At 44.0% G+C, this 23,313-nt stretch overlaps 1 protein-coding gene across 1 annotated transcript; it reads right to left on the reverse strand.

Moving 5' to 3' along the window:
* Positions 1–1,780: 1,780 nt before the first annotated feature.
* On the reverse strand, positions 1,781–14,628 carry IDI1 (isopentenyl-diphosphate delta isomerase 1). Its single transcript, XM_032782116.2, has 5 exons — positions 14,447–14,628; positions 9,858–10,021; positions 8,730–8,822; positions 4,556–4,686; positions 1,781–2,901 (listed from the first exon to the last, which is right to left on the reverse strand). Exons 1-5 carry the CDS (start codon positions 14,527–14,529, stop codon positions 2,584–2,586), a joined length of 789 nt encoding a protein of 262 aa, XP_032638007.1. The 5' UTR covers positions 14,530–14,628; the 3' UTR covers positions 1,781–2,583.
* Positions 14,629–23,313: the final 8,685 nt, after the last annotated feature.

The raw sequence follows: 23,313 nt of genomic DNA on the forward strand, positions 1-23,313 counted from the left end.
CAAACATGAACTTGTTAGTAGATAAAAATGAGGGGGAGGTAGGCTCCCGGGCTATGACATCCAGCAAACATAAGCGTGCAGGGGAGAGAAGCCCAGCATTCCCACTTCTATGATAGTCCAGCACGCACAGAATCTTTTCTGTTTACACAGGAAAGGGAGGGCTGATGGAGCTTGGCCCCAGTTGCTATGATGTTACAGCCGTCGTACCATCTTACTGGGAATGACCGAGAATCATTCCTGTCACCCAGGCCCCTGCCAGCCTCACCGAGCCACCAGGAGCACTCACGGGTGATAACAAGACGGTACCAGTCCAGCCTACTGCACCGTCTGCCACCGGGCAGGGGAAGGAGTCGATACGCGCGCTTTTCAAACTGCTGCAGCATTGTGTCTATCAAGCAGCATTCACTAGACATAGGGTGACACTGAAAGAAGTCAAGAAACGATTTCTCTCCCTTTTTTCATGGGGGGGGCGGGGAGTAAATTAGAGCCATTCCCTGAACCACAACCGGGACAATGTGGTTTGAAACCTACAGGCAATGCGGGAGGCGTACACGGAACAATGCAATACTTTTCAGAGACTACTGGTGGATAGCTGGAGTCCTCAGTACCCCCGGGCGCGCGCGACCTCCGGGTCATCCGCTCCATTGAGTGCAGGTCTGGCTTCCGTGCGCGCGTTGGTCACGCAGCACTGTGTAGCTGAGATTTTTTTTTCAAATGCTTTGCAATTTCGTCTTCTGTACAGAGCTCTGATAGACAGATTTGTCTCCCCATACAGCGAGCAGACCTCCAGTACTGCCCGCTTGTCCATGTTGGAGCTCTTTTTGGATTGGGACTGCCTCGCACCTGTGCTGATCAGAGCTCCACCCTGGGCAAACAGGAAATGAAAATCAAAATTTCGTGAGGCTTTTCCGGTTTACCTGGCCACTGCATCCAAGTTCAGATTGCTGTCCAGAGCGGTCACAGTGGTGCACTGTGGGATACCGCCCGGAGGCCAATACCGTCGATTTGCGGCCACACTAAGCCTAATCCGATATGTTTATATCAATTTTAGCGCTACTCCTCTTGTCGGGGAGGAGTACAGAAATCGATTTAAAGAGCCCTTTATACTGATATAAAGGGCCTCGTAGTGTGGACGGGTACATTGTTAAATCAGTTTAATGCTGTTAAAATCGGTTTGAACGCGTAGTGTAGACCAGGCCTAAGGGAGAACTCTCAACCTATTCTTACTTTCTTCCACTGTACCAGACTCCTATCACACGACCACCAGTAATTTTAAGTGCATTTAAGTTCAAAGAACTTAGTGAATTACTAAGATTCTTATATTTGCATTCTAACAATGGTTATGTTGCACTTCTTTCTGTGCTCCTAAATGTCCTTTTAAGGACTGCAGTTAACAGCCTTGCCAGTCACTATTTTTAGGCAAGAACAAACAGATTCCATTTTAGTTGTAGTTGCCTTGTACGAAAACATCTAAGTTGAAATTCCATTTTCTGCTTTATAATACCAATAAAATGTTAAGTTATTAAACTTAGTGGAAGTCTTTAGTGATATGAGTATTCTACTTCAAACTTATACAAAAGAGCACAGGAATCAGTCACTGCAGGTGATTTTTATATAACTTAGCTATGAGTTTATGTAACTTAAGTTTTCAAAGGAACACGTACTTCAAAATTTTCATTACAACTTCTAAATATTACTGAGGCTGGCACAGCTGTGAAGTTTGTGATTTGTTTACTTTGTGCATTTGATGACATTTACTTAGTAAATCATTCCCCCCCACCCCCCCCCCCGAAAGATGAAGAGATGCTAGTTACAGTGTGTTCTGGAACTAGTATAAATACAAGTTGACAAAATTCCTCTAATTAACCTAACTACCAAAAGCCTCCATTAACCGAGTTTGGAAGGAGAAGTCTCAGATTAATTGCCAGTGGGTGGGGGTGTTTACATCAGAAGTGGCACTTATTTACAGTCACAATGGAGATAACTAAATAGTTAGAGACTGGATTATCCTCCATTCATTGGAGACAATCACTCCCAGTCACGTTATAGGCACTGGACTGGAAGGCAATGCAGGGAAGCTTACTTTGCTGTTGCCTATTTGTGTCTGTCTCCTTGTACAAAACTCGTGTCTGCTAATAAGCCTCACTCAATGTATTTCAGTGCCCCTCAAAATAAAAGTTTACAATTTCTTTTCTACATGGGCTTTCTATCTTAGTATTCATTAAGCCCCAAACAAGTTCATACTATAGCTACTGTTATTTACTTATAGTCATCAAGGCTGGCTTTACATTTGAAACTTTTTTCAGCACTTGGGTAACACCACAGCTTGCCTGCTCTGAAAAGATGACTTAAGTTTCCCATGCTGTCAGGCCAGCACCATTCATCAGCTGTAAATTAACCAAAAAAAAAACCCCAACCCAACTGCCACACCATCACTATGCATAGGTACAGAAATTCCTACAACAGGTACTGCTGATGTACCATTCTGTAAGTATTCAAAACTTTAAGGATTAAAAGTTACCTTACTGCTATTAAGACAGCATCCTACTGTTATCCCTCACCACTACATTCACTTGGAGCTTTTTACATTCTGTGTATTTTTTCATGATCCACAAATCTATTTAAATTATGCAGGTTATCCCACCATTTAAAAAGAAACGTCTCTGCAATTAATTTGAACCATGGAGTAATCTTGATTTCATTTTTTGATGCTTTTTCCAAGAGGAGTTTTAGTTCTTCCTGTGTCACATAACAGTAACTTTTGATCTCATTTGGATCAGTATTCAGTGTTACATTCTTCCGCACAAACAAGATGTAATCAATTTCGTGTTCTCCCCAGATCCCATCAGAGCGGGCCTTGTAGTGAATTCGAGTTAGATACACGATTTCTTCTGGAGTTACCTATAACCAAAATCCTTAATTAACTAATCAGCAGTAAGAGAGAGGGAGATACAGCCGAGATATTTTAATGAATATATTTTGGAAGTGGAAAAAACAAAACAATTATGAATCACCTTTCTGAAGGGACACTGTCAGTTTAAAAAACACTCCAACATACATTTTTGGTCTGGAAAAAAGTTTGAAGCTTATTTCTAATATACAAATAGAGAGAAAAATGCTTAATTTTTTTCTCCAACTTGGTGCATGTGACAGCACTCGTGTTGAGTTGGCTTCACTGTTTCCCTATACAGCAGTATGCTCTCTCATTGTGTGTGGGTTTTTTTACATGAAAACAGAATAAATATTTTTAAATAGTTAAGTAATTAAAAAAATCCAGCACTGCCAGGGGACTCAGGGGCAGATTCCTACTTGTTACTCCTTTTAACTTTCATAACTGACTAGGTACAGAAGCCCTACCCCTCATTGCCAATTTGTATTTTTAAAGTCACTGAAATATTGTTGGGTGACTAAGGTTGGTGATTAAATGTCCTCTCTCATGTTAGTAAACAGAGGATTTAAACTGAAATGATGAAGTCCTACTTTGCACCATGTTATACATTTTGCCTTATATTTAGGTTGTACTCATGTACAATTCAAGTACTCTGGAGAGAGTCCAGCGGAGGGCAACAAAAATGATTGTGGACTAGAGCACATGACTTATGAAGAGAGACTGAAGGAACTAGGCTTATTTAGCCTGCAGAAGAGAAGACTAAGGGGGGATTTGATAGCAACCTTCAACTACTTGAAGGGGTGCTCCAAGGAGGAGGGAGCTAGGCTGTTCTCAGTGGTGACGGAGGACAGAACAAGGAGCAATGGTTTGAAGTTGCAGTTGCGGAAGTCGAGGCTGGATATTAGAAAAAACTTTCTGACTAGGAGAGTGGTGAAGTATTGGAATGGGTTACCTAGGGAGGTGGTAGAATCTCCATCTTTAGAGCTATTTAAGGTCCGGCTAGACCGCACCCTGGCTGGGATTATTTAGGGAAAGTGGTCCTGCCTTTAGCAGGGGGTTGGACTAGATGACCTCATGAGGTCCCTTCCAACCTTTTGATTCTATGATTCTGTTCATGAGGGATCCTTTAGTAGGCAGTTAGACAAGATTTTTAGAATCTGGAACACACTTGTGCCAATTGACTCACCGATATTTACATATATCCCTAACCAACTGGACCTACAAGATTAAAAAGTCTAATTCCTCTTCAGTGTAAGCTTTTGCATACAAGTCCTAGTTGGTAGTTATTTTGTGCCAAATTCAAAAGTCTATTTACTGTTCAACAATTTTTCTTCAGGTAAATTATAATCCAGGGGTAGGCAGCATGCGGCACGCAAGCTAATTTTCAGTGGCACTCACACTTCCCAGGTCCTGGCCACTGGTCCAGGGAGCTCTGCATTTTAATTTAATTTTCAATGACGCTTCTTAAAAATTTTAAATACCTTATTTACTTTACATACAACAATAGTTTAGTTATATATTATAGACTTGGAGACCTTCTAAAAATGTTAAAGTGTATTACTGGCATGCAAAGCCTTAAATTAGAGTGAATAAATGAAAACTTGGCACACCACTGCTGAAAGGTTGCCAAACCCAGTTATAATCTGTAGCAACACCCTCTATTACCTGTTCCAGGGGAATGCCTAACTCTGCTCTTAATCGCCTCTGTGCTGCTCGCCGAACACCATGGGCATTATTTTCTTCCAGTTCTACTGGGGTGCTCAGTGGATGGCTGCAACAAGTGTTGGTAAAACAATCTGTAAAAAGTTTGTGTACAGTCAATGTTCAGAACAGTAATATATGTTGCAGAAATCCAGTATAGAACTAATGCATCACCAGTCAGTATGTTTTGAAAAAGAGGTCTGCAGTACCCTCTACCTTAAAACTCGAGCATTTATTCCTGCTCCTTTTGTTTGTATTTGACAAAAAAAAGAAACAGATTCCCCCTAATCAAATATTTCTAACAGAAGTTAAAATTAACCTGACTTTGCATGTTAGTGCCTTATTTGTGCTGCAATATCACCTTGGATAACAAATAATGTCCCACCAAAGGATCTCATCCAGTGTTGCAAGATCAGCAGGCACAATCCTGTAGACTTTACCTGGAGTGTTTGAAAGTTTGATAAGCAATAGAATCCAAAGGATATTCTCCAGCAGATGGTGCAAATCAGCTCTAAAGAGGCAGGACAAGTGAGTACGAACTGCAAATGCTGCTTGCTTATTTAGGGCTTTCCTATACAAAACTTAGAGCTTGTCTTCACTATTGGCTGATCAATGTTGCTGCAATTGATGCAGCAGGTATCAATTTAGCAGGTCTAGTGAAGACCCGCTAAATCAACAGCAGCGCGCTCTCTGGTCAACTCCGGTACTTCAGCTCCCCGAGAAGAATAAGGTAAGTCAACTGGAGAGTGTCTCCTGTCAACGCAGCGAAACCACCAAAATAAGTTATTCATGTAGCTGGAGTAGTATAACTTAGGTTATACTTACCATGGTAATGAAGACAAGTCCTTAGCTTGCTGTGGGGTAAATATACCCCATGCTAGCCTTTGCACTCTAAGTATCTATGTGGACCCTGCTGCCGCGCACTAAAATTTCCCCAGTGTATTTTAATCTACTCTAGTTCAAAGTGAGTTAGATCAAGGTGCACCAGAGTCCATATAGATACTTAATCCATGGCAGGAGTAGAGTCACACCATAGCTTGCAGCAAATTAAGCAGTTGCACAGACAAACCCTTAGATTGGTAGAGAAGAGCACCCACCCACTGCACTGAATGTTTTCACATTAATTACAGATATTGGAGCATGGTAAATGCTTCGAGTTGACCAAACCAGTCTAAATAATCATTAAAACCTAGGTGCAAAGCACTTAAACACATGCTTAAATCCTACTGACCTGAAGGGGATTTAAATCACATGCCTGAGGGCTTTGACTGAAGCAGCAGTCGCATAATACAATGAGATTTTTCTGGAGCAGACAAGATTTAGACATTTTCAAGTCTAAGATGAGTTTCAGAGTTCTAAATGGAAACAGGCATTTTTAGGTTTCTCTGTAAGTTGTCTTGCCTATTGTTTTGACATTAATAAAGAACTAGACTGAGAAAACAGACCACAGCATGAAAAGATAAAAGAAGGAGGTTGCAAGGGGGCTGTGATGCTGGCAAACCAGGTGCAAGCTCTTGCCAAAGCTACAGGCATTAGCTAAGGACTGACAAACTCACAGCTATAGAGACCGGACCATTTCACTTATGTGTTAAGTGTTGCTCAAAATCAGTATTAGTCTTATAAGAATGTATTTAGTGCTTACACCAAGGTTAGTCTATTTTTTGACAAGTCCAAATTTCTTGGTCAAGGTCCAGACTACAAAGAAACACTTTTCATACCACCACCACAATAGTTATAATAAATAAATAAAAAGATTTTGTGGTCCATTCAAAAGCATCTGGTGGTCAGGATCTGGCCTGCAGTCCGCCTACTGACTATCCCTGGCTTAGACTCCATAGTATGCTTGTTAGTTGCTGCATGCATTAATTTTATTTGTAATGTCTGTATTTCATGCTATAAGGAAATATATATGTTTTGCTTGATAACTTTGAAAATATTTGCTCTACATTTGAACTCAGATGGGAAGAGTGTCTCTTCCTGCCCACCCAGAACTACTATCAAAATCAGATGGGACATCAAGGAACATTACAATACAAAGGATTGGTGAATGGCCCTATAACACCTTGGAAATTCTATGTGCAAGGAAACTCATCCGATGGACCTGGAGGCTGAATGAAATAAATAAAACAAAGACATAGGAAAATTCTCTCTCTTTTTGCTGTTTGAACTCTCACAGGGCCAGAGATACCAAACTAAAGCCAGCGACTTGCAGGGGTTACCCCTGGATCCACCCTGAAAGATACTTTGAATTGATAGATCACTACAGCTCTGTCACTCTTAGGATTTAGATTGCAACTCATTTGCATATTTACCGTATATACTCATTCATAAACCAAATTCTTTTAGTAAAAAAGGGAAGCACTAGAGAAGGAGGTCGGCTTATGAACGAGTATAGAGGAGAGGGAGAGGTGGGACACAGCTCCTCCCCACAACAGAGGGAGCAAGGAGAGGCAGCACAGCCAGCAGAGCCAGAAGGGAAGAGGTGAGGCCAGAGTCTCTCTGCTTCTGGCCACACTGTTCTCCCCACAGCCTCCGAAGCAGCTGTAGCTCTGGGGCTGGCAGGCTGCAGCCCTGCCACTTGGCCTCAGCCCCACACCCCAGAGCAGGCTGTGCTCACGCCGCCCCGCCCGCTGGAGCACGCTGTGCCCACACCGCCCCACCCGCTGGAGCACGCTGCGGCCATGCCACCCGGCCCAGCCAACTGGAACATGCTGGGGCTACGCCGCCTGGTCTGGTCCAGTGCTGCCGAGCCTGCTGGAACAGCTCCAGCCAGGCCAGAGACATCCTCCCCTGGCCCTCCCCAGATAAGGTGGGAAGAGTGTGGGGGTCCTGGGCTAGGGTCATGTGGGGGGTGGTCACAGGGATTACTCCCCTGACTCCCAGCTTCCCCCCCACGCCCCTCCCCCAAAATTTCCCCACTAGTTGCTGTCCTGGCCCGTCAGGGTAAGCAGCTGCCGCACTGGGACACTTTGTTTACTTAGGTTTACCTCTGTGCCTGTGGATGCTCAAAGTAAACAAACCATCTTCACCCTCCAGCGACTTATCCTGATGGCCCAGGAGCCAAAGTCTGCTGACCCCTGAATTATAGGATCGGCTTATGAACGGGTTATAAACATTTTCCATTTTTACTTATCCATTTTGGGGAAGTCAGCTTATAAACGAACCGGCTTAAGATCGAGTATATATGGTGTGTTTGCTTGCTTTAACCTGTCAATAACACATTTCTTTTTTCCCAGGTAATAAACCTGTAGTTAATTTGTTACAGAACTGCCTTCAGGTATTGTCTTTGACATAAGACCTAGCATACCAATTGATCTGGGGTAAGTGACTGGCTTCTTGGAACTGGGAGCAACTAGAATATTTTGGTGTAAGTGACCATTTATCACCAAGTCCAGCTTGCCTGGACAGCAAGATAGACTGAACAGTCTAAGGGGACTGTGACTCCATGGTAACACCTATACAGTGATCCAGGAGTTCACTTTTGTTACTGGCTTGGAGAAACCAACAGTCTGGGATGTCCGTTCTATTTTTGACAATCTGCCCTGAGACAGGCACTCTCAGTTGTGAGCCACTCTAGACAATGTGATAGAGGCACTGTACCTTGCGATGAAAAGCAGTATTTTTGGTACTTCATGGGTGGGGGGTGGAAAAAGAACCACTAAAACAGCAGGGTCAGGTAAAAGGAGTCAGTTTTTAGATTCAACTCAGGATCACCTTCCAACAGCTAAATATTTTTTTCCTGAGAGACTTCAGTTGCACTTCTTTCCAAGTGGAATCTAAAGGATCAAATTCCATTTGTACAGGTAGTTGCAAGGCTTTCCCACTTTGTCTTCCAGCTCTTCTCTACTGAGAAAAGTTAGTTATAAACACTCTCTGCACCTGCATAAACATGTCTGTACATGTCCTAGGACAATCGCTCCCTACAAGCCTCTAATCCATGCTATAATTATTCTCTAATGCAAGAAACTGATGTGCCTATACATTGATTTCATCTCCTGGAAAAGCCCAAAACTAATTAACTCTCTCTCCTGTCCCCAAGGAAACTGATCTTAAAGTCTGTAGAGAAAGTAATGGTGGGAAATGAGAGAGGGACACAAACACAGCTTTCTACCTTAGCATGAAATGTTTACGTACTAACCTGGAAAAGTAATTTTAGCATCTGATCTCTGCTGCAATAGTAACTTATCTTCTGTATTGAATAAAAAAACACTGAAAGCTCGGTGCAATAATCCTAAAACAGACATAAGAACCATGAGTATAAGTCTCTGGAATAAAAGATAAAAAAAGAACTGCAAGTAGAATAGTAAAGATCACGGAACCGGAATAGATTCATCTTTTAAAGGTTTTTTTCCCTCAATCATATGTGCTAGAAACTTTTCTTAAGTAAGAAGTGGAAAAAAAGAAACACTTTTGATTTTGTTTTTTGACTTATGTTAAGTGTTAGCTTTTCCTATTCCCAAACATGCACAAGTTTCAAAGTATCTGCTTCCAATATATTATTGCAATTAAGCTCAATGTCTCTGAAGCAAGTTTATTTATAGCATGTTTGGCAAGTCACTACCAGGGCTTAGTCCTTACCTGAGATTTTATATCAGAGAGAGAGAGAATGTACAACAGGCTGTTAAAATCCCAAACTTAACTTTGGAAAGCATCCAGCTCTCACAATAATGGGCATGGAATAAGAAGTAGAATTTAAAAACAGAACTTCCCCAAAAATGTTAGCTCTCCTTCCTTCTGCAGGACAAGCTCCTTACTTTGTACCGTGAGTACACAAGAACAATCTGCAAACCCTTGCATGAAATACCATTTATTGAGTCACCAAAAAATATAAGTATAAGCATTCAAGAAGTATACAGCCTCATGTTTCCAGTAGACACAAACTAGCATATAAGATGAGACAACTTCCCTTTTAACACCCCTCTATGAAGTGGTTATATTTTTGCCATTTGAAAAAAAACTCTACTAAAATAAAAGTTAATAACTGTCTTCTAAGACTTTTATTTTGTTATGATATATCTATTTGCTTACATTTTATAAGTTAAAATTGAAGTGAGTCAAAAACATCTAATACAGCACCTTGCTATGTTCATGGCCACATGTTCCTAGTACTATTGACTTTCTCCCTTCTTCATTGCCTCCAATTGTTTGTTATTCCCACCTTGCTTTAAAGTTAGATTGTAAACCCCTCAAGGCTTGGTTTGTGGTTTTTATATATATATTGCACACAATTATTATTAACATGATTTCCTATCAATTTAAACTGTACCTTTATCAATCTTTTCATTCAGATGGCAGTTTTTCTTAGTATCTGCACCAATCTTCTTGTCATTTTCATCAATAAGGATACACATCTCTGCCAGAAGCTGCACCTGCTGCTTATCAAGATTATCTGTGTTTACTTCAGGCATAGCTGTGGTACTTCTCTTCCCACTGTAAACAGTGATCAAAAGAGACAGTCACTTGATGAGACTGAGAGCCAGCAAATTTAGAACAAGTTAGAAAAGATACTTCATACATCACATGTTCAGCCTTCAGAATTTGCTGCCATAGGTGGTAGACTCTAATACTGTGGATAGTTTTACAAGAAGTTATATTTATCATTATTTTGTTTAGAGAAGGATAAGCAAGCCTTATTCTGCTAAATGTAAATGGATTGGCTCAGAGATGAAGGTATTGGCTACCCCACAGTATGTACTATACTGCAATATTAGCTAGATGCTTTATGGATTTTTGTCACTCTCCTCTGAAAGAACAGGTATTAGCCCTAGAAGGAGGCTGGATATCTGATCTGATATATGAAGTCCTGCATCACATGCTACAGATCAGCTTGCCCAAACCAGATTCAGTGAACTAATCATATGGCCTGGACCAGATGTACATAAATGTATGTGAAGGGGACACAGTTGCTTCCCAGATAAAAACACCCAAGGACATACTTGAAAGACAATGGGGAATCTGTTAGTTTCAAGGATCCAGTCTCCAACAAGTTGCAAAGATTATTTTCAGAGTGGATTTGATTTAAATTTCTCACCTCTATATATTATTTATTTAAAGATATTTTTGCTGTTAACAAGCAAGTTATCTATGGAGACAGAAATCCACAGTTTGAGAACTGCAAAACTAAGAATCTCTGATGGTACACCTCTATCCTGATATAATGTGACCCAATGTAAGGCAGGTTCGCATATAAGGCGGTAAAGCTCTGACACGCTGCAGCGTTAAGGGTGCCAGGCCAGGCTGGGGCCGAGGGGTTCGATAAGGGGCAGACAGTCTCGGGGCCGTTCAGGGGCTCCCCTCTCCCACCAGGGTCTGGGGGGCAAGAGCTGTAGGAGGGCACTTTTGGGGGCCCCAGAGTGGCCCAGGGAATTAGCGGGGGAGCGGGAGCAGCCTACTCTGCTTCCCTCGTCCTGGGCCTAGCCGTGTTGCTCAGGAGAGGAGGCCTGGTGGAAGGGATCCCCCCCACACTCACTAGCAGCAGGAGAAGCAGAGCAGCCCAGCCCCAGTCCGCTCCACTCTGCCAGCTCCCAGCCGCTGCGCTCCGCTTCCTGCCGCAGGTGAGTATGGGGGGGGGGGGCGTCCTTTCCCCAACCTCCCTGCACTCACCTGTGGCAGGAAGGGGAGCGGAGCGCCATGGCTGGGAGCTGGCAGAGTGGAGCGGGCCGGGGTTGCATCGCTTCACTTCCCACTGCAGGTGAGTGCCTGTCAGGGGGCGGGGAGGGTAGGTAGGGGTCGGAGCAGTCAGGGGATGGTGGGTTGGGTGGGGTCCTGGGGGTTATTAGGGATGGGGGTCTCTGGAGAAGGTGGTCAGGGAACAAGGAGGGGCAAAGCACATTTGATATAACACATTCTCACCTATAATACAGTGAGATTTTCTGTTTCCTGAGGACCACGTTATATCAGGGTAGAGGTGCTTCTTCTAGACTGAGCAGAGTCCCACTGGGTAGATCGAAAGATTAACCTAAATAATCTATACAGAAGCCCCTGGAGTCCCATAAGATTGGGTTCCTAATCCCTGAACTACTGGAACTCATTTACAAAACTTTTCTTAAACATTCCATGAATATATTGTCTCATACTATAGAATTAGAATTTCTCATCATGGAATAGAGATTATATCTTTGAGCTACAATGAATCCTAATTAAAACTATCTTTAGACAAATTTTTTCCTCAAAAAGCATTGCCAAAAAATCTGATTTAAATAAAAAAATCCGATTTTTTAATTTTTTTTTTAAATCATTGATTTTTATCCACCAATTGTTTTCCCAAAGCTAGAGGTTACCAGATCAAAGGACTATAAACAGCTAAAAAGTTACATGATTCCTGCAAAGGAGGGTGGAGTTGCCAGACGGCTTAAGGAGTTGTCAGTAAGCTCCACTAGGGAGACAAGTTGAGAGGGAAAGAGGCTCAGTGGGAGACCCTATAGGAAGTCAGATCCACATGTGAAAGATGGTTAAAAATCTGATAAGCTACACAAGTACATTCTGTTTTATTATTTTTTATTGTTTTTTCCTGACACGCTTGCTTTAAGGAGGTTGTTTGGTCACTGATTTACCACTGTCATTGCCCCAGAGAGGGAACAGAATTGCAATGTCTGGACATAAATCAGATCTGCTGAGATAATCAAAGCTGATACATAGAAAAATGCAACCTAGGGTCCTGTCAGAGTGGGAGAATTGCATGATATCACCCTGAGAGACACATGACAACTACAGGCCTGAAACCAAGAGGGTGTGTGCTCAGAGTGTACATCTACACTGCGATAAAAATAACTCACAGCACTGGGTCTCCAGAGCCAGGATCAGCTGAGTTGGGGTAATGGGACTTGAGCTGTGGGGCTAAAAATTCCAGTGTAGATGATAAGGCTTGGGCTGGAGTCAGGGCTCTGAGACTGCTGTGAGATGTCTTTTATCGCAGTATAGCAATAATGAGAGAGAGAGAGCAAGAGTCTGAGGTGAAGTATGCCCAGAAACTGTAACATGGGGCAGTGTATTCTAAACAATTTTCTAATTAAACAAATACCTTTTTCATCCTGTTTTTTCCCTATGTCCAAAGTGCTGCAAGATCTGCCCAAGATGTGACAAGTTTATACAGAGACTTTATTCTCGATACAAATAAATTTATACTTCTTTTAAAAGGAATTAAAGTTAGTTATAGGTGATTTGTCTGCCTCTATGGCTCCTACAACTGACAGAGGGTTTTGCCATCATCTTTTGCTATTTTTAAAAATTGTTTCATTTTTGCTTTGTGACAAACCCACACTACCAAGTGGAAACAGTGATGATGACTAGACAACAAGTACCATCAAACGCATCAAGGAAACATTTTCCTTTAATTTCTCTTAGTTACAGGGACTCTTCAGTATTGCCAGCAATACTGAGAAGCAGGTCTCCGACTGAGATATGAGTTAAGATAATGGTGGCAATAACCCTTCAGAGAGAGGATACGAATTATCTACAAGGTTAGTTCCACTGCAGCAGTGCCAGCCTCACAAACCAACCTACGCAAGGCCATGAAAACATCAAGCACAGAAAGATACTCCTGGGCCCTTATATTGAGACCAGATGAAGTGGATGAGGACTTACAGCTAAGGAGGAGATTCGCCCACACTAGAAAGAGCCAGGGGTGTAAAAAGCCCTTCCATGCAAAATCCCCTCAACCTCACCTATATCCCCCAATCTTATGACACCACCTAACCCCCTGTTCCCCTGACATGCCCAACACACCCCAGTCCCCAATACCATCCATCCTCCCTTCCCCGACACCCCACCTCAGAGAGCCCAGTAGAAGACCCTATAGGACGTCAGATACACCAAGGTCTCCCAATCCTCTGACACCTCCAATCCTCTCCCGACACTCCCATCCTCCTAACTCCTAACACCCTCCATTCCTGCCCCCCCAACATCCCCACTCTCCTATCCTAACACCCCCACTCCAGTCTCCTCAAATCCAACCCTATCCTCCTACCCCGACACCCCCACTCCTGTCTCCTTCACATCCCCACTCCACAGCTTCCTGTCCCCCAACATCCCCATCCTCCTATTCCCTGACACCCCCACCCTATCCTGACACTCCCACTCCTGTCTTCCTGACATCCCCATCCCACAGCTTCCTGTCTCCCCAACATCCCCACCCTATCCTGACACTCCCTCCTGTTTCTGACTCCCCATCCACAGCTTCCTGTCTCCCCAACATCCCACCCTGTCCTGACACCCACTCCTGTCCCCTCACATCCCACCCCATCCTCCTATCCTGACACCGTCCCACTCGTCCCCCAATCCCCACCTCCATCCTCAATCTGCACCCGCACTCGTCGCCCAATCCCCACCCCATCTCTATCCTGAACCCCACTCGTCCCCCCAATCCCACCCCATCCTCCTATCCTGACACCCCACTCGTCCCCCCAAATCCCCACCACCATCTGCTCTGACCCACACTCCCTTCTCTTGTTCCACATCTATCCTTCCCCCATTTCCCCAGCTCCCCACTGCCTCCCCCATATGGCAGCAGGTGTCCCCCGCTGCCTCCCCCAGCCCCCATTTATCACCCTGAGCCCCCACTGCCTTCCCTGGTTCCACATCAACCCCCCCCCATTGCTCTGACCCACACTCCCTTCTCTTGTTCCACATCTATCCTTCCCCCATTGCCCCTATCCCCAGACACCCCCACTCCTGTCCCCGCAACATCCCCTCACAGCCTCCTATCCCTTGGCGCTCCCCCGCATACCCTACCTCGCCACCCCCCGCCCATACCATGCCCCTGCTTTGCTCCCGTTAGCGCCCCCCGCCCCGTCGCTCCGTTCCCATTACTCCCAGCGCCCCCGCCAGAGACAGTGCGGCAGCCGCCGCTGCCCTTACCTGAGGGGCAATAGCGGCCTGGGAGCGCGCAGCACCAACCTGCCAACCGCAGCCTCCCCAGTCGCGCACAGCGTACGCCACATCGCCCCTCACCCGGCTCCCGCCAATACCTGAGCCCCGAATCCAGCACGTCACCGCATCACCCGATCGCACCACCGCGCCTCGGCTTCCGGGCTGGGCTGTGCTCCGTGAAGCCTAGCCAATCACAGTCAGGTACTGACTAACTGAGCAGAGGGAACGGGAACAGCCAATGGCGAGCGAGGGTCAGGCAGCGACTGACCAATGGGAAAGCTAGGATTAGGCTGACCGTGGAGAAATTTAATCCTGTGTCTTTGCCGCAGGCAGTAGCTGCGGAACCTGCCGGCTTGATCGTTAACCCTTTGCGGTGAAGATGAGCTAGAACAGTGGTTCCCAAACTTTAACAACCAGTGTGAACCCCTTTCAGTAGAATGTAAAGTCCCGCGAGTCCCCTCCTGTAAATGAATTATAAAAGCAGTGACCTTGGAAATATAAAGTTTGTTTTCATGACATGCTTTTTACACACTATTTATTATTATTTATCAAGACAGCATTGTTATTACATTATGAAAACGGCAACACTTCCACGAGCTCACTTTCATAGCTTGTATCACGTTGAATAAGCCGGTTACAAGACAAGGTCCTATTTTTCATCAAGGAGTGTCAGATGTGAAACAGCATGAAGGTACTTAAGAAGCCAACTTTAGGGTTCCTCCTACACAAGCATTCAGGTCTTGAGCAGTTCGGGCAAACAATGTACGTTAGAACAAAGCTTAAACTTGTTCTTCATCGTCATTTTTAAAACAACACTAGCTGCCTATTTAATTTTTACGACAGCAAAAAATATCCACCTCCCTTTCCATTTCTTGTAAGGAGTCTTGAAGTTGAAATCTCAGTGTGACAGATATGCTTGCTTTGATCTACTTAGCTCTTGGAAGTGCAGGGGCTCCCGGCTGCTGGCCCCGTGCTGCCCGGGGTCCCTAGGGAGAACTCTGTCTTCCATTAGGGAATTTTTTCCCAAGAACCCCCTGTAACATTTTGTGAACTCCCAGGGGTTTCTGAACCCCTGTTTGGGAACCACTGAGCTAGAATGAGACAGAACTATGAGCAGTGCAGTGCTGGCCTGGCACGGCCTGGGCTGTGTGGCCTGCCTGAGCCTTTCTTCACAATGGAGCATTAACTCTGAAACCTACAGCAAACCTCAGCACTAAGAACCATCATGCCACTAATGGCCATTTTAGCAAAAACATCCAGTGAACGTATTTATTCCTCATAATCCCGATCTGTGGCCATGCTTTAGGTGTCCCCCTAAAAAAATCCCGTGGGAGCTGGAGAGGTTCTTATTTGCATTGCATTAGCATGTAGGCACCCCTATTGTGGACTAGGACCTGATTGTGTTAAGTACTGTACAAACACAACACAAAAAGATTGTTCCTACCCCCAAAGAATTTAAAGTCTCAGACAAGAGACACCAAGGAGATACAGACATAAGGGGGGTGCATAAAGAAATACTGAAATAACGGGGCTTCCTGCAAAATTTAGTTTGATTTTGTGTCAACATATATGAGTTGTTGGTTAGACTAATCAATACAATCATCATATGGAGCATATGGAGTACTATAAAGCTATGAAATTAAAGCACATATAGGCCTTTGCTTATCAGAATTAGGGTTTAACATGTTTAGTTATGTGAATAATGTAAAATACGATGCTCATGGCCTTGCTTTTAAATGCTTGGATTTGTAAATGACATGCTAACTAAGTTTACTGCTGCTTAGCGATGTTAAATAAGTTTGAAACTAAGAGGGGTTTTTTGGGTGGGTTTCCCAGGAGATTTATTAGTTAAATAAAATGTAAAACAATTAAATGAGCTGTTCACCAAATTAAACTAAAGGTGATGCACAAACCTCTAATGGCCTCTGAGTACCATTGTCTCATTCAGTGCACACTCATCAACAAATTCACATAACTGCTGACATTCCAAAGAGCTCAGTGTGGACAGAGTTCACCACCACCTGTGGGCCTCTCCCCTAATTCTGTAGGTTGGAGTGTCTCATAGCTTATGCCCTGATCCTCCCATAAACTCTTCAGAGATGGACTCCTGCACTGCATGAGCCCTAATACCTTAAGGCGCTTGAGACCCCAACACACATCTTTGTGGTACAAGAAGTGTCCTAGTTTCTTCATTTTGAAAATCTGGCCACTTACTGGTGACTTACTTTGTTGTGTCTGTTATTACTTGAAACCACTTAAATCCTACTTTTTATACTTAATAAAATCACTTTGTTTATTAATGAACCCAGAGTAAGTGGGGGAGCCAACAGCTGTGCATATCTCTGTATGTGTTATAGAGGGCGGACAATTTATGAGTTCACTCTGTATAAACTTTGTACAGAGTAAAATGGATTTATTTGGGGTTTGGATCTCATTGGGAGCTGAGAGTCTGGGTTCTGGAGGCCAGTAACCTGCTAAGCTGCTTTCAGTTAAGTCTGCAGCTTTGGGGGTGTGGACCAGACCTGGGTCTGTATTTGCAGCAGGCTAGCGTGCCTGGCTCAACAAGGCAGAGTTCTGGAGTCCCAAACTGGCAGAGAAAACAGGCTCAGATGTAATCTCAGCACGTCAGGTGACAGACCCAAGGGGATCTCTGTGACCAAACCCATCACACCTCCCAGCTTCCCTTTCTAGCCTTTAGCACCAGGACTCCAGAAGGGCTCTCCCACTGGGTGGGGATGCAGATGCCTCAGCACATTGTCTCCTGTGAGGGTGGTGGGTCCCCAAAAACAGACCGGTTAGTGGGACTGCAGCAGGGAAGGAAGCTGTGGAATGTGCTGAGCCTGAGAGCAGGATGCAGTTTAAGAACACAGGGAGAGGTACAGTGCGCATCCCAGCACTTCCTTCCCTAGCTGCAGCCTTGTAAACCTGTCTGTGGCCAGGGCCCTTTTCCCAAAAAGTTGTCAATAAGCAGCATGCCTGTTGCCAGTAACTGAATGCCATTAACATGGCAGTGTGATGGGGTATACAAACCCCACAGTGGCAACAAGGAGTTAAGGAACTGCTCTAGACTGAGCCAGCCCTGCCCAGTCACACCTGCAAGAGATGCACAGATTGGGGGAGGAGTTAAAAGGAAGCAGAACAGTTTGCTTGGTGATAGACCATGGCAGAGAGTAGACCTGTAATTGCTAAGGGAAGGGAGACTCTCTCCCATCAGCAGCTGCTCAAAGGTCCCTCCCTGAGGGAAGGGAGGATCTGTTTCAGGTACAGTCTGAGAGGGAGGCACTCTGCACCCCCCTCCCGCCCCCCCCAGTGTGAACTCTGTTTGTGTTAATTCCCACTTGTGTTGTTTATGGACTACCCTGACAGGGGAAAGACTTGGAACTGACCGGGCCAGATGGCCAAGTCACAGGACAAGGCAGCTGCTACCCTGAAAGGGAGTGCTCCCATGCCAAGCATGGACATGAGGAGACACCCAGCAGTGAGCTGACCTGCTTCACACCTCCTTGCTGCAGACTGAACTTTGGACAATAGTGGGGTGGTAGGAAGTGCTCAGGGAGGGCAGCCTTACAGATCTCACAGGGTTCTGGGGGTGGGGGAGTGGAAGGGCTTGGGCTCCCCTACCAAAACCCCTACCCCTTAAGTCCTGACCACTAGGCAATGCTCCCCATGAGCGCAAACCATCACATACAGGCAATGGAAAGGGATTGGTTCCCAACAAAATGTTGCTATAAACCAAAAATTGTTAATGAGCATTTATTTAAGCAGTGTCCACTTAATTAGTCCTCTTGAAGGTTGCAGAAATACATGACTGAATTCCCAGTCATAAATTCAGTTTGCTTCCTCTTGCCCAAACATAGCCTATGCTCCAATCCCTTCACCTACCCACCCGAATTATCCATCATAACCCTACCATCTTTTCCTCATGCCTCAGCACCTCTTTTCTCTCGTACTTAACCCCAATTATATTAAATCATGGTGGTTCACCCTCCTCTTCTGCCCTAACACTCCCTGGTGTTCTCACTATCCTGTGGTGTTCTACTTAGGATAGCCTGTTAGGTTAGCTGAAGACTCTCATTTCACTTTAATACACAGCAAGGCAAATGGTCTTGTAATAAAACAAGAGTAAGTTGATTGATAAAGAACAGAGATTTAAGTGCTGCCAAACAAGAAAAAGACAGGTATAGTTCCAAACTACACAAAATACAATATGCTTTCTAGCGTCTAAAGCATAACAGAGGGCAATGTTTGTCTCGGGCAACTTCACACCTATATCAGAGGGGTAGTTGTGTTAGTCTGAATCTGTAAAAGCAGCAGAGAATCCTGTGGCACCTTAAAGACTAACAGACGGTTTGGATCATGAGCTTTCATGGGTCAGACGAAGTGGGTATTCACCCACGAAAGCTCATGATCCAAAACATCTGTTAGTCTATAAGGTGCCATAGGATTCTCTGCTGCTTTCACACCTATAGTCAGTTCCCAGAGACTTCAACCCCCATGTTTGAAGGATCCACCTCTCAGATTCCAAGAACACTAGCCTCTTTTGTGCTTTAAGTGATGTTTCCCAAAGTCCATTGTCTCTGCCTCAGTAACCAAGAAGACTTCCTGGGGCGCAGGCTCTGTCCCCCTGTGTGCTTACTATGTTAGCTTGATGGCTTTGCTTACCTTCAATGTGCTTTCATTGTCCTCTGCCTGTAATCAAGCCAGTCAGACAGATAAATGCACATTCCTCAGTCTAGGGCAGGCTAAATGTATGCCCTGCCTCCCAAACATATTTAAGAACATATTTCCAGCACACATATAACTGTACACAATCTGTACATACCTCACGCAATAATTTTCAGTGTATCACCAGTTTACATATAATACCTTATAAAATTCCTTTTATATACATATGACAACAATGTTGGGGTAGTGAGTGTGACAGGCTTGATATGAGTAACAGTATAGTGCAGGTATGACCAAACCATGGCTCACGATCCACATGTGGCTCTTTGACAGGTCAACTGTGGCTCACGGACCTCGGGGTTTCACCCCATGGGTGGGATGAGCTCGTGCTCATGGCTTCAGCCCTGTGATGGGAGGGGGTGCCAAGGCTTGAGGCTTCCCCCTGTGATGGTGGGATGAGCCAGCATTCGTGGCTCCAGCCCCATATGTGTGTGGGGGATACTGAGGCTCGGTGCTTCCTCCAAACCAAGGCACTCCCGACTTCAGCCCCGCAGGTGGGGGGGTGCTGAGGCTCAGAGCTTCCCGCTGCAGCAGGGTGACCCACTGCTTGCGGCTCCAGCCCTGCAGTGGGGGCACCAAGGCTCAGGGACTCTTAAGTTAATTTTGTGGATGACAATGACATCTTCAAACTGTAAGAAACACAAGTATGAAGAAAAAAACCATAGTTTTCAGCCAGAATGGGAGAAAGATTTTGCATTCACTAGTAAAGGTAGCAAACCCCTCTGCCTAATCTGCAATGCACCGCTCTCTCACTATAAATCAAGCAGCTTGAAACTTCACTACAAAACGAATCACAATAACTTTTCATCTAAGTACTATCCTGGATCAGAATTAAGGAAAAACAAGCTAGCCACATTAAAACACACCTCAACAATCAACAGACACTACTTTCTGCCTTCAGTAAGGAAGCTGACACAACGACTGAAGCTAGTTTTGCTATGGCATTGAATATCGCTCATGCTAAATGTTCATATTGTGATGGAGAATTTGTTAAAAAGAATATTGCAGTAGTGGTTGCAATTTTAGATCCAAGTAACACAAAACTTCAATGACTAGTACAGCAAATTCCAATATCGTGCCGCACTACAAAGAGGCAGATCTCCCAAATTAGTGGCACTATTGCAAGGAACATGCAAAATGATATAAAAAATTCTCTAGCATTCAGCCTAGCTGTCGATGAATCCAAGACATTCAAGATAAACCACAGCCAGCAATATTTGTTCGCTATGTTTCCGCAGATGTAAATGTGAAAGAAGAAATGTTGGACTTAGTGGTGCTAAAAGAAACAACTTGTGGTATTGACATAAAGAATGCACTTGACAAAACATTGACAAATGCTGATGTACCACAGGATAAACTGGTCAGTGTTGCAACAGATGGAGCACCTGCAGTTATGGGGAAAAAAGTAGGCCTTATTGGACTCTTGAAAAGCGATCCCAAGTTTCTGAAATTTCTCTCTGTTCATTGCATCACCCATCATGAACATCTCACAGGCAGATACTTCAAGTATGAAAATGTTATGAAAATAGTCCTAAAATTGTCAATTTAATCTGGTCGAATGGGAAGACTCATCGACAGTTCAAAAATTTTATTTAAGAGCTGGATCTTGAAGACAAACCTAACGACATCTCTTTCTACTGTATTGTGAGGTGGTTATTAACCAGCAATATCTTAAATAGGTTTGTGGAACTGTTGGAGCTTATTGGTGCTTGTCTTGAAGAAAAGGAAAAGTCTATTCACAACTGAAAGATGAGCAATGGATGCAGGATCTAATAATTATTCACTGATATTATGCAGCATCTGCAAACTCTCAATTTGGCACTTCAAGGGAAGGATAAGATTATTTCTGACCTTACTCAGACAGTCTTCAGCTTTCAGAACAAGTTAAAGCAAAGAGACATAGTGTCAAGAGATTGCAGCCACTTTCCCATCTCGAGAGAAGGGTAAACACATTCCCTGAGATCAAAGTAGAAGATCACAAACTCGAGGAATACAGAGGTAAATTACAAGGATTGTTTGTTGACTGTCAGGCCAGGTTTGAAGACTTGCAGAAGCCAATATCCTGCTTTGCCTTTCTTGCAAACACATTCATGATTGATGTGATCAGTAATGGCTGTCCGATTCCCAAAACCGTGGTTCACAGAACCATCTACTGTAGAAATGGAACTATTGGAATTCCAGGAAGACCAGGCTCTAAAGATGATGCATAAATCACAGTTTACAACTGAGTTCTGGAAGGAAGTGCCAGGAACGAAGTGTCCTCAACTCAAGAAGACTAGTGTGCAATTCATTTCAATTTTTGGCACGACATACTGCTGTGAATCCTGTACTTCATGATGAAATTTGTAAAATTGAAACATCGGACAGTTCTTACAAATCAATATCTGACCAAGCTCCTCTGTACCGCCTTGACAATGTATTAACCAGATTTCCAAAGACTTACAACCAGGATAGAGACCCACGAGGCCTCTAGCTCTAGCAGTAATTAGTCATGATACAGTAAGTAGAAAAAATACACATGTAAGTTGTGCATGTCTTGTGGCTCTCGAACTTCTAAAGATTATTGTTTGTGGCTCAGAGAGTCAGTAAGTTTGGTCACCTTGGTATAGGGGCTCACAGCCAGTTGGCAGCGAGGGGCTCTTAGTATCACCCTTTACTTCTTTTGTCACCTGTTCCCAGCACCCCTGCTACCCTATGATGCTCCTTTTCAAAAGTCTCAGCCCCATACTCCTAGTTTCTTTCCCCTCAATTGGGTTATTCCTGTCTCTCCAAACCACCTCCACTATTTCCACAACCCCTACCCCAAGTTCATCTTCTTTGGGCTCTCTGCTCACAAGTCTCTCAATTCCTGTTCTCAACCCCTCATGCCCCTTCTACAACCCCTCCCACTATCCTCAAATTCGTGCTTCCACTTCTGCCTCTTTTGAGCCCCCTCTTCCCTTCCTGACCTTCACAAAATCATACTTCCAATTTTCCGCAGCCTCTGACAACTATTAGTTGTGCTGATGGTCTCCTGCTTCTCCTAAACTTTGGATGGGAGAGTGTTTTGATAGATAGCTTCCCTATATGGTGCTCTGTAGTATAACAGGATGCTTATGTATAGGGCAACCTCTAGAAATTGAGAGACCACGACTTTAAGGAAGTGCTTGATGAGAGAGGCCAGTATATGTGGAGGAATGGAAAGCCTGAATGCTGGACTGCATTGGCTATCTTTATGCCTGAACACTAAACATGATGTGAGAAGTGAGTTGGCTCCTGCAGGTATGTGAAATCAGAAACTAAGACTATTGCAAAAAAAAAACAAATAAAAGTCAAAGAGAAAACGATATTCATGGCAGCATACTAGTTTCCTGTTGCTGAACAGATGGATGTGAAAGCAGATGTGCTTAGTAACTAACATTATTTAGATAACAGGAAAACCACGACATTGTGATGGGGCTAAGTATAAAGGGAAAAACAAAAGAAGAGCAGCTGTATTATTAGAAGCAATGGCCAACAGTTACCACATGGTCCAACAGCATGTGGATATGTCAAGGGCAGCAGACTGAGAGGACCCATGTCAAATCCTAGAAGCACTGCAAAAGCATTTTCAACCCACAAAAAAAATCACGTGTGAGCTCTGTGTGGCTCAAAAGCTTGTGTCTCTCACCAACAGAAGTTGGTCCAATAAAAGCTATTACCTCACCCACCTAGTCTCTCTAATATATGAAAGGTGTCTTTACAAGAAGTGTAATCAGGAATCTGGAGAAGTAACTGCTAAACTGCACAAAATGGGTGACTCATGAGGTTATCAGATCTTAAAAGGATAACTAATTCATTCTAGATTAGTAATAGGAACAAAAGATGCAAGAACTTGAAGCAGAATGCTTAGACTACCCACATGAGCTCTGCCAAGAGCCATAGACATATGCAAAGCTAGTGAACAAGCTCACATCCAAATGCACAGAGTCAGGCCTGATCTATACTACGCGTTTAAATTGATTTAAAGAGCGTTAAATCGATTTAATGCTGTACCCGTCCACACTACAACGCCCTTTATATCGATATAAAGGGCTCTTTAAATCGATTTCTGTACTCCTCCCCGATGAGAGGAGTAGCGCTAAATTCGATATTAACATATCGGATTACGG

Source organism: Chelonoidis abingdonii, chromosome 2, assembly GCF_003597395.2.
Source record: "Chelonoidis abingdonii isolate Lonesome George chromosome 2, CheloAbing_2.0, whole genome shotgun sequence".
Lineage (NCBI taxonomy): Eukaryota > Metazoa > Chordata > Testudines > Testudinidae > Chelonoidis > Chelonoidis abingdonii.

Excerpts from the sequence above, each read along its gene's own strand:
- IDI1 (XM_032782116.2), bottom strand. The coding sequence starts at position 14,529 with ATGTGGCGTACGCTGTGCGCGACTGGGGAGGCTGCGGTTGGCAGGTTG. Across the intron at positions 10,022-14,446 it reads AGGCCGCTATTGCCCCTCAG|TGGGAAGAGAAGTACCACAG; the intron begins GTAAGGGCAGCG and ends CACTGTTTACAG. Across the intron at positions 4,687-8,729 it reads TGCTAAAATTACTTTTCCAG|ATTGTTTTACCAACACTTGT; the intron begins GTTAGTACGTAA and ends AACTTTTTACAG.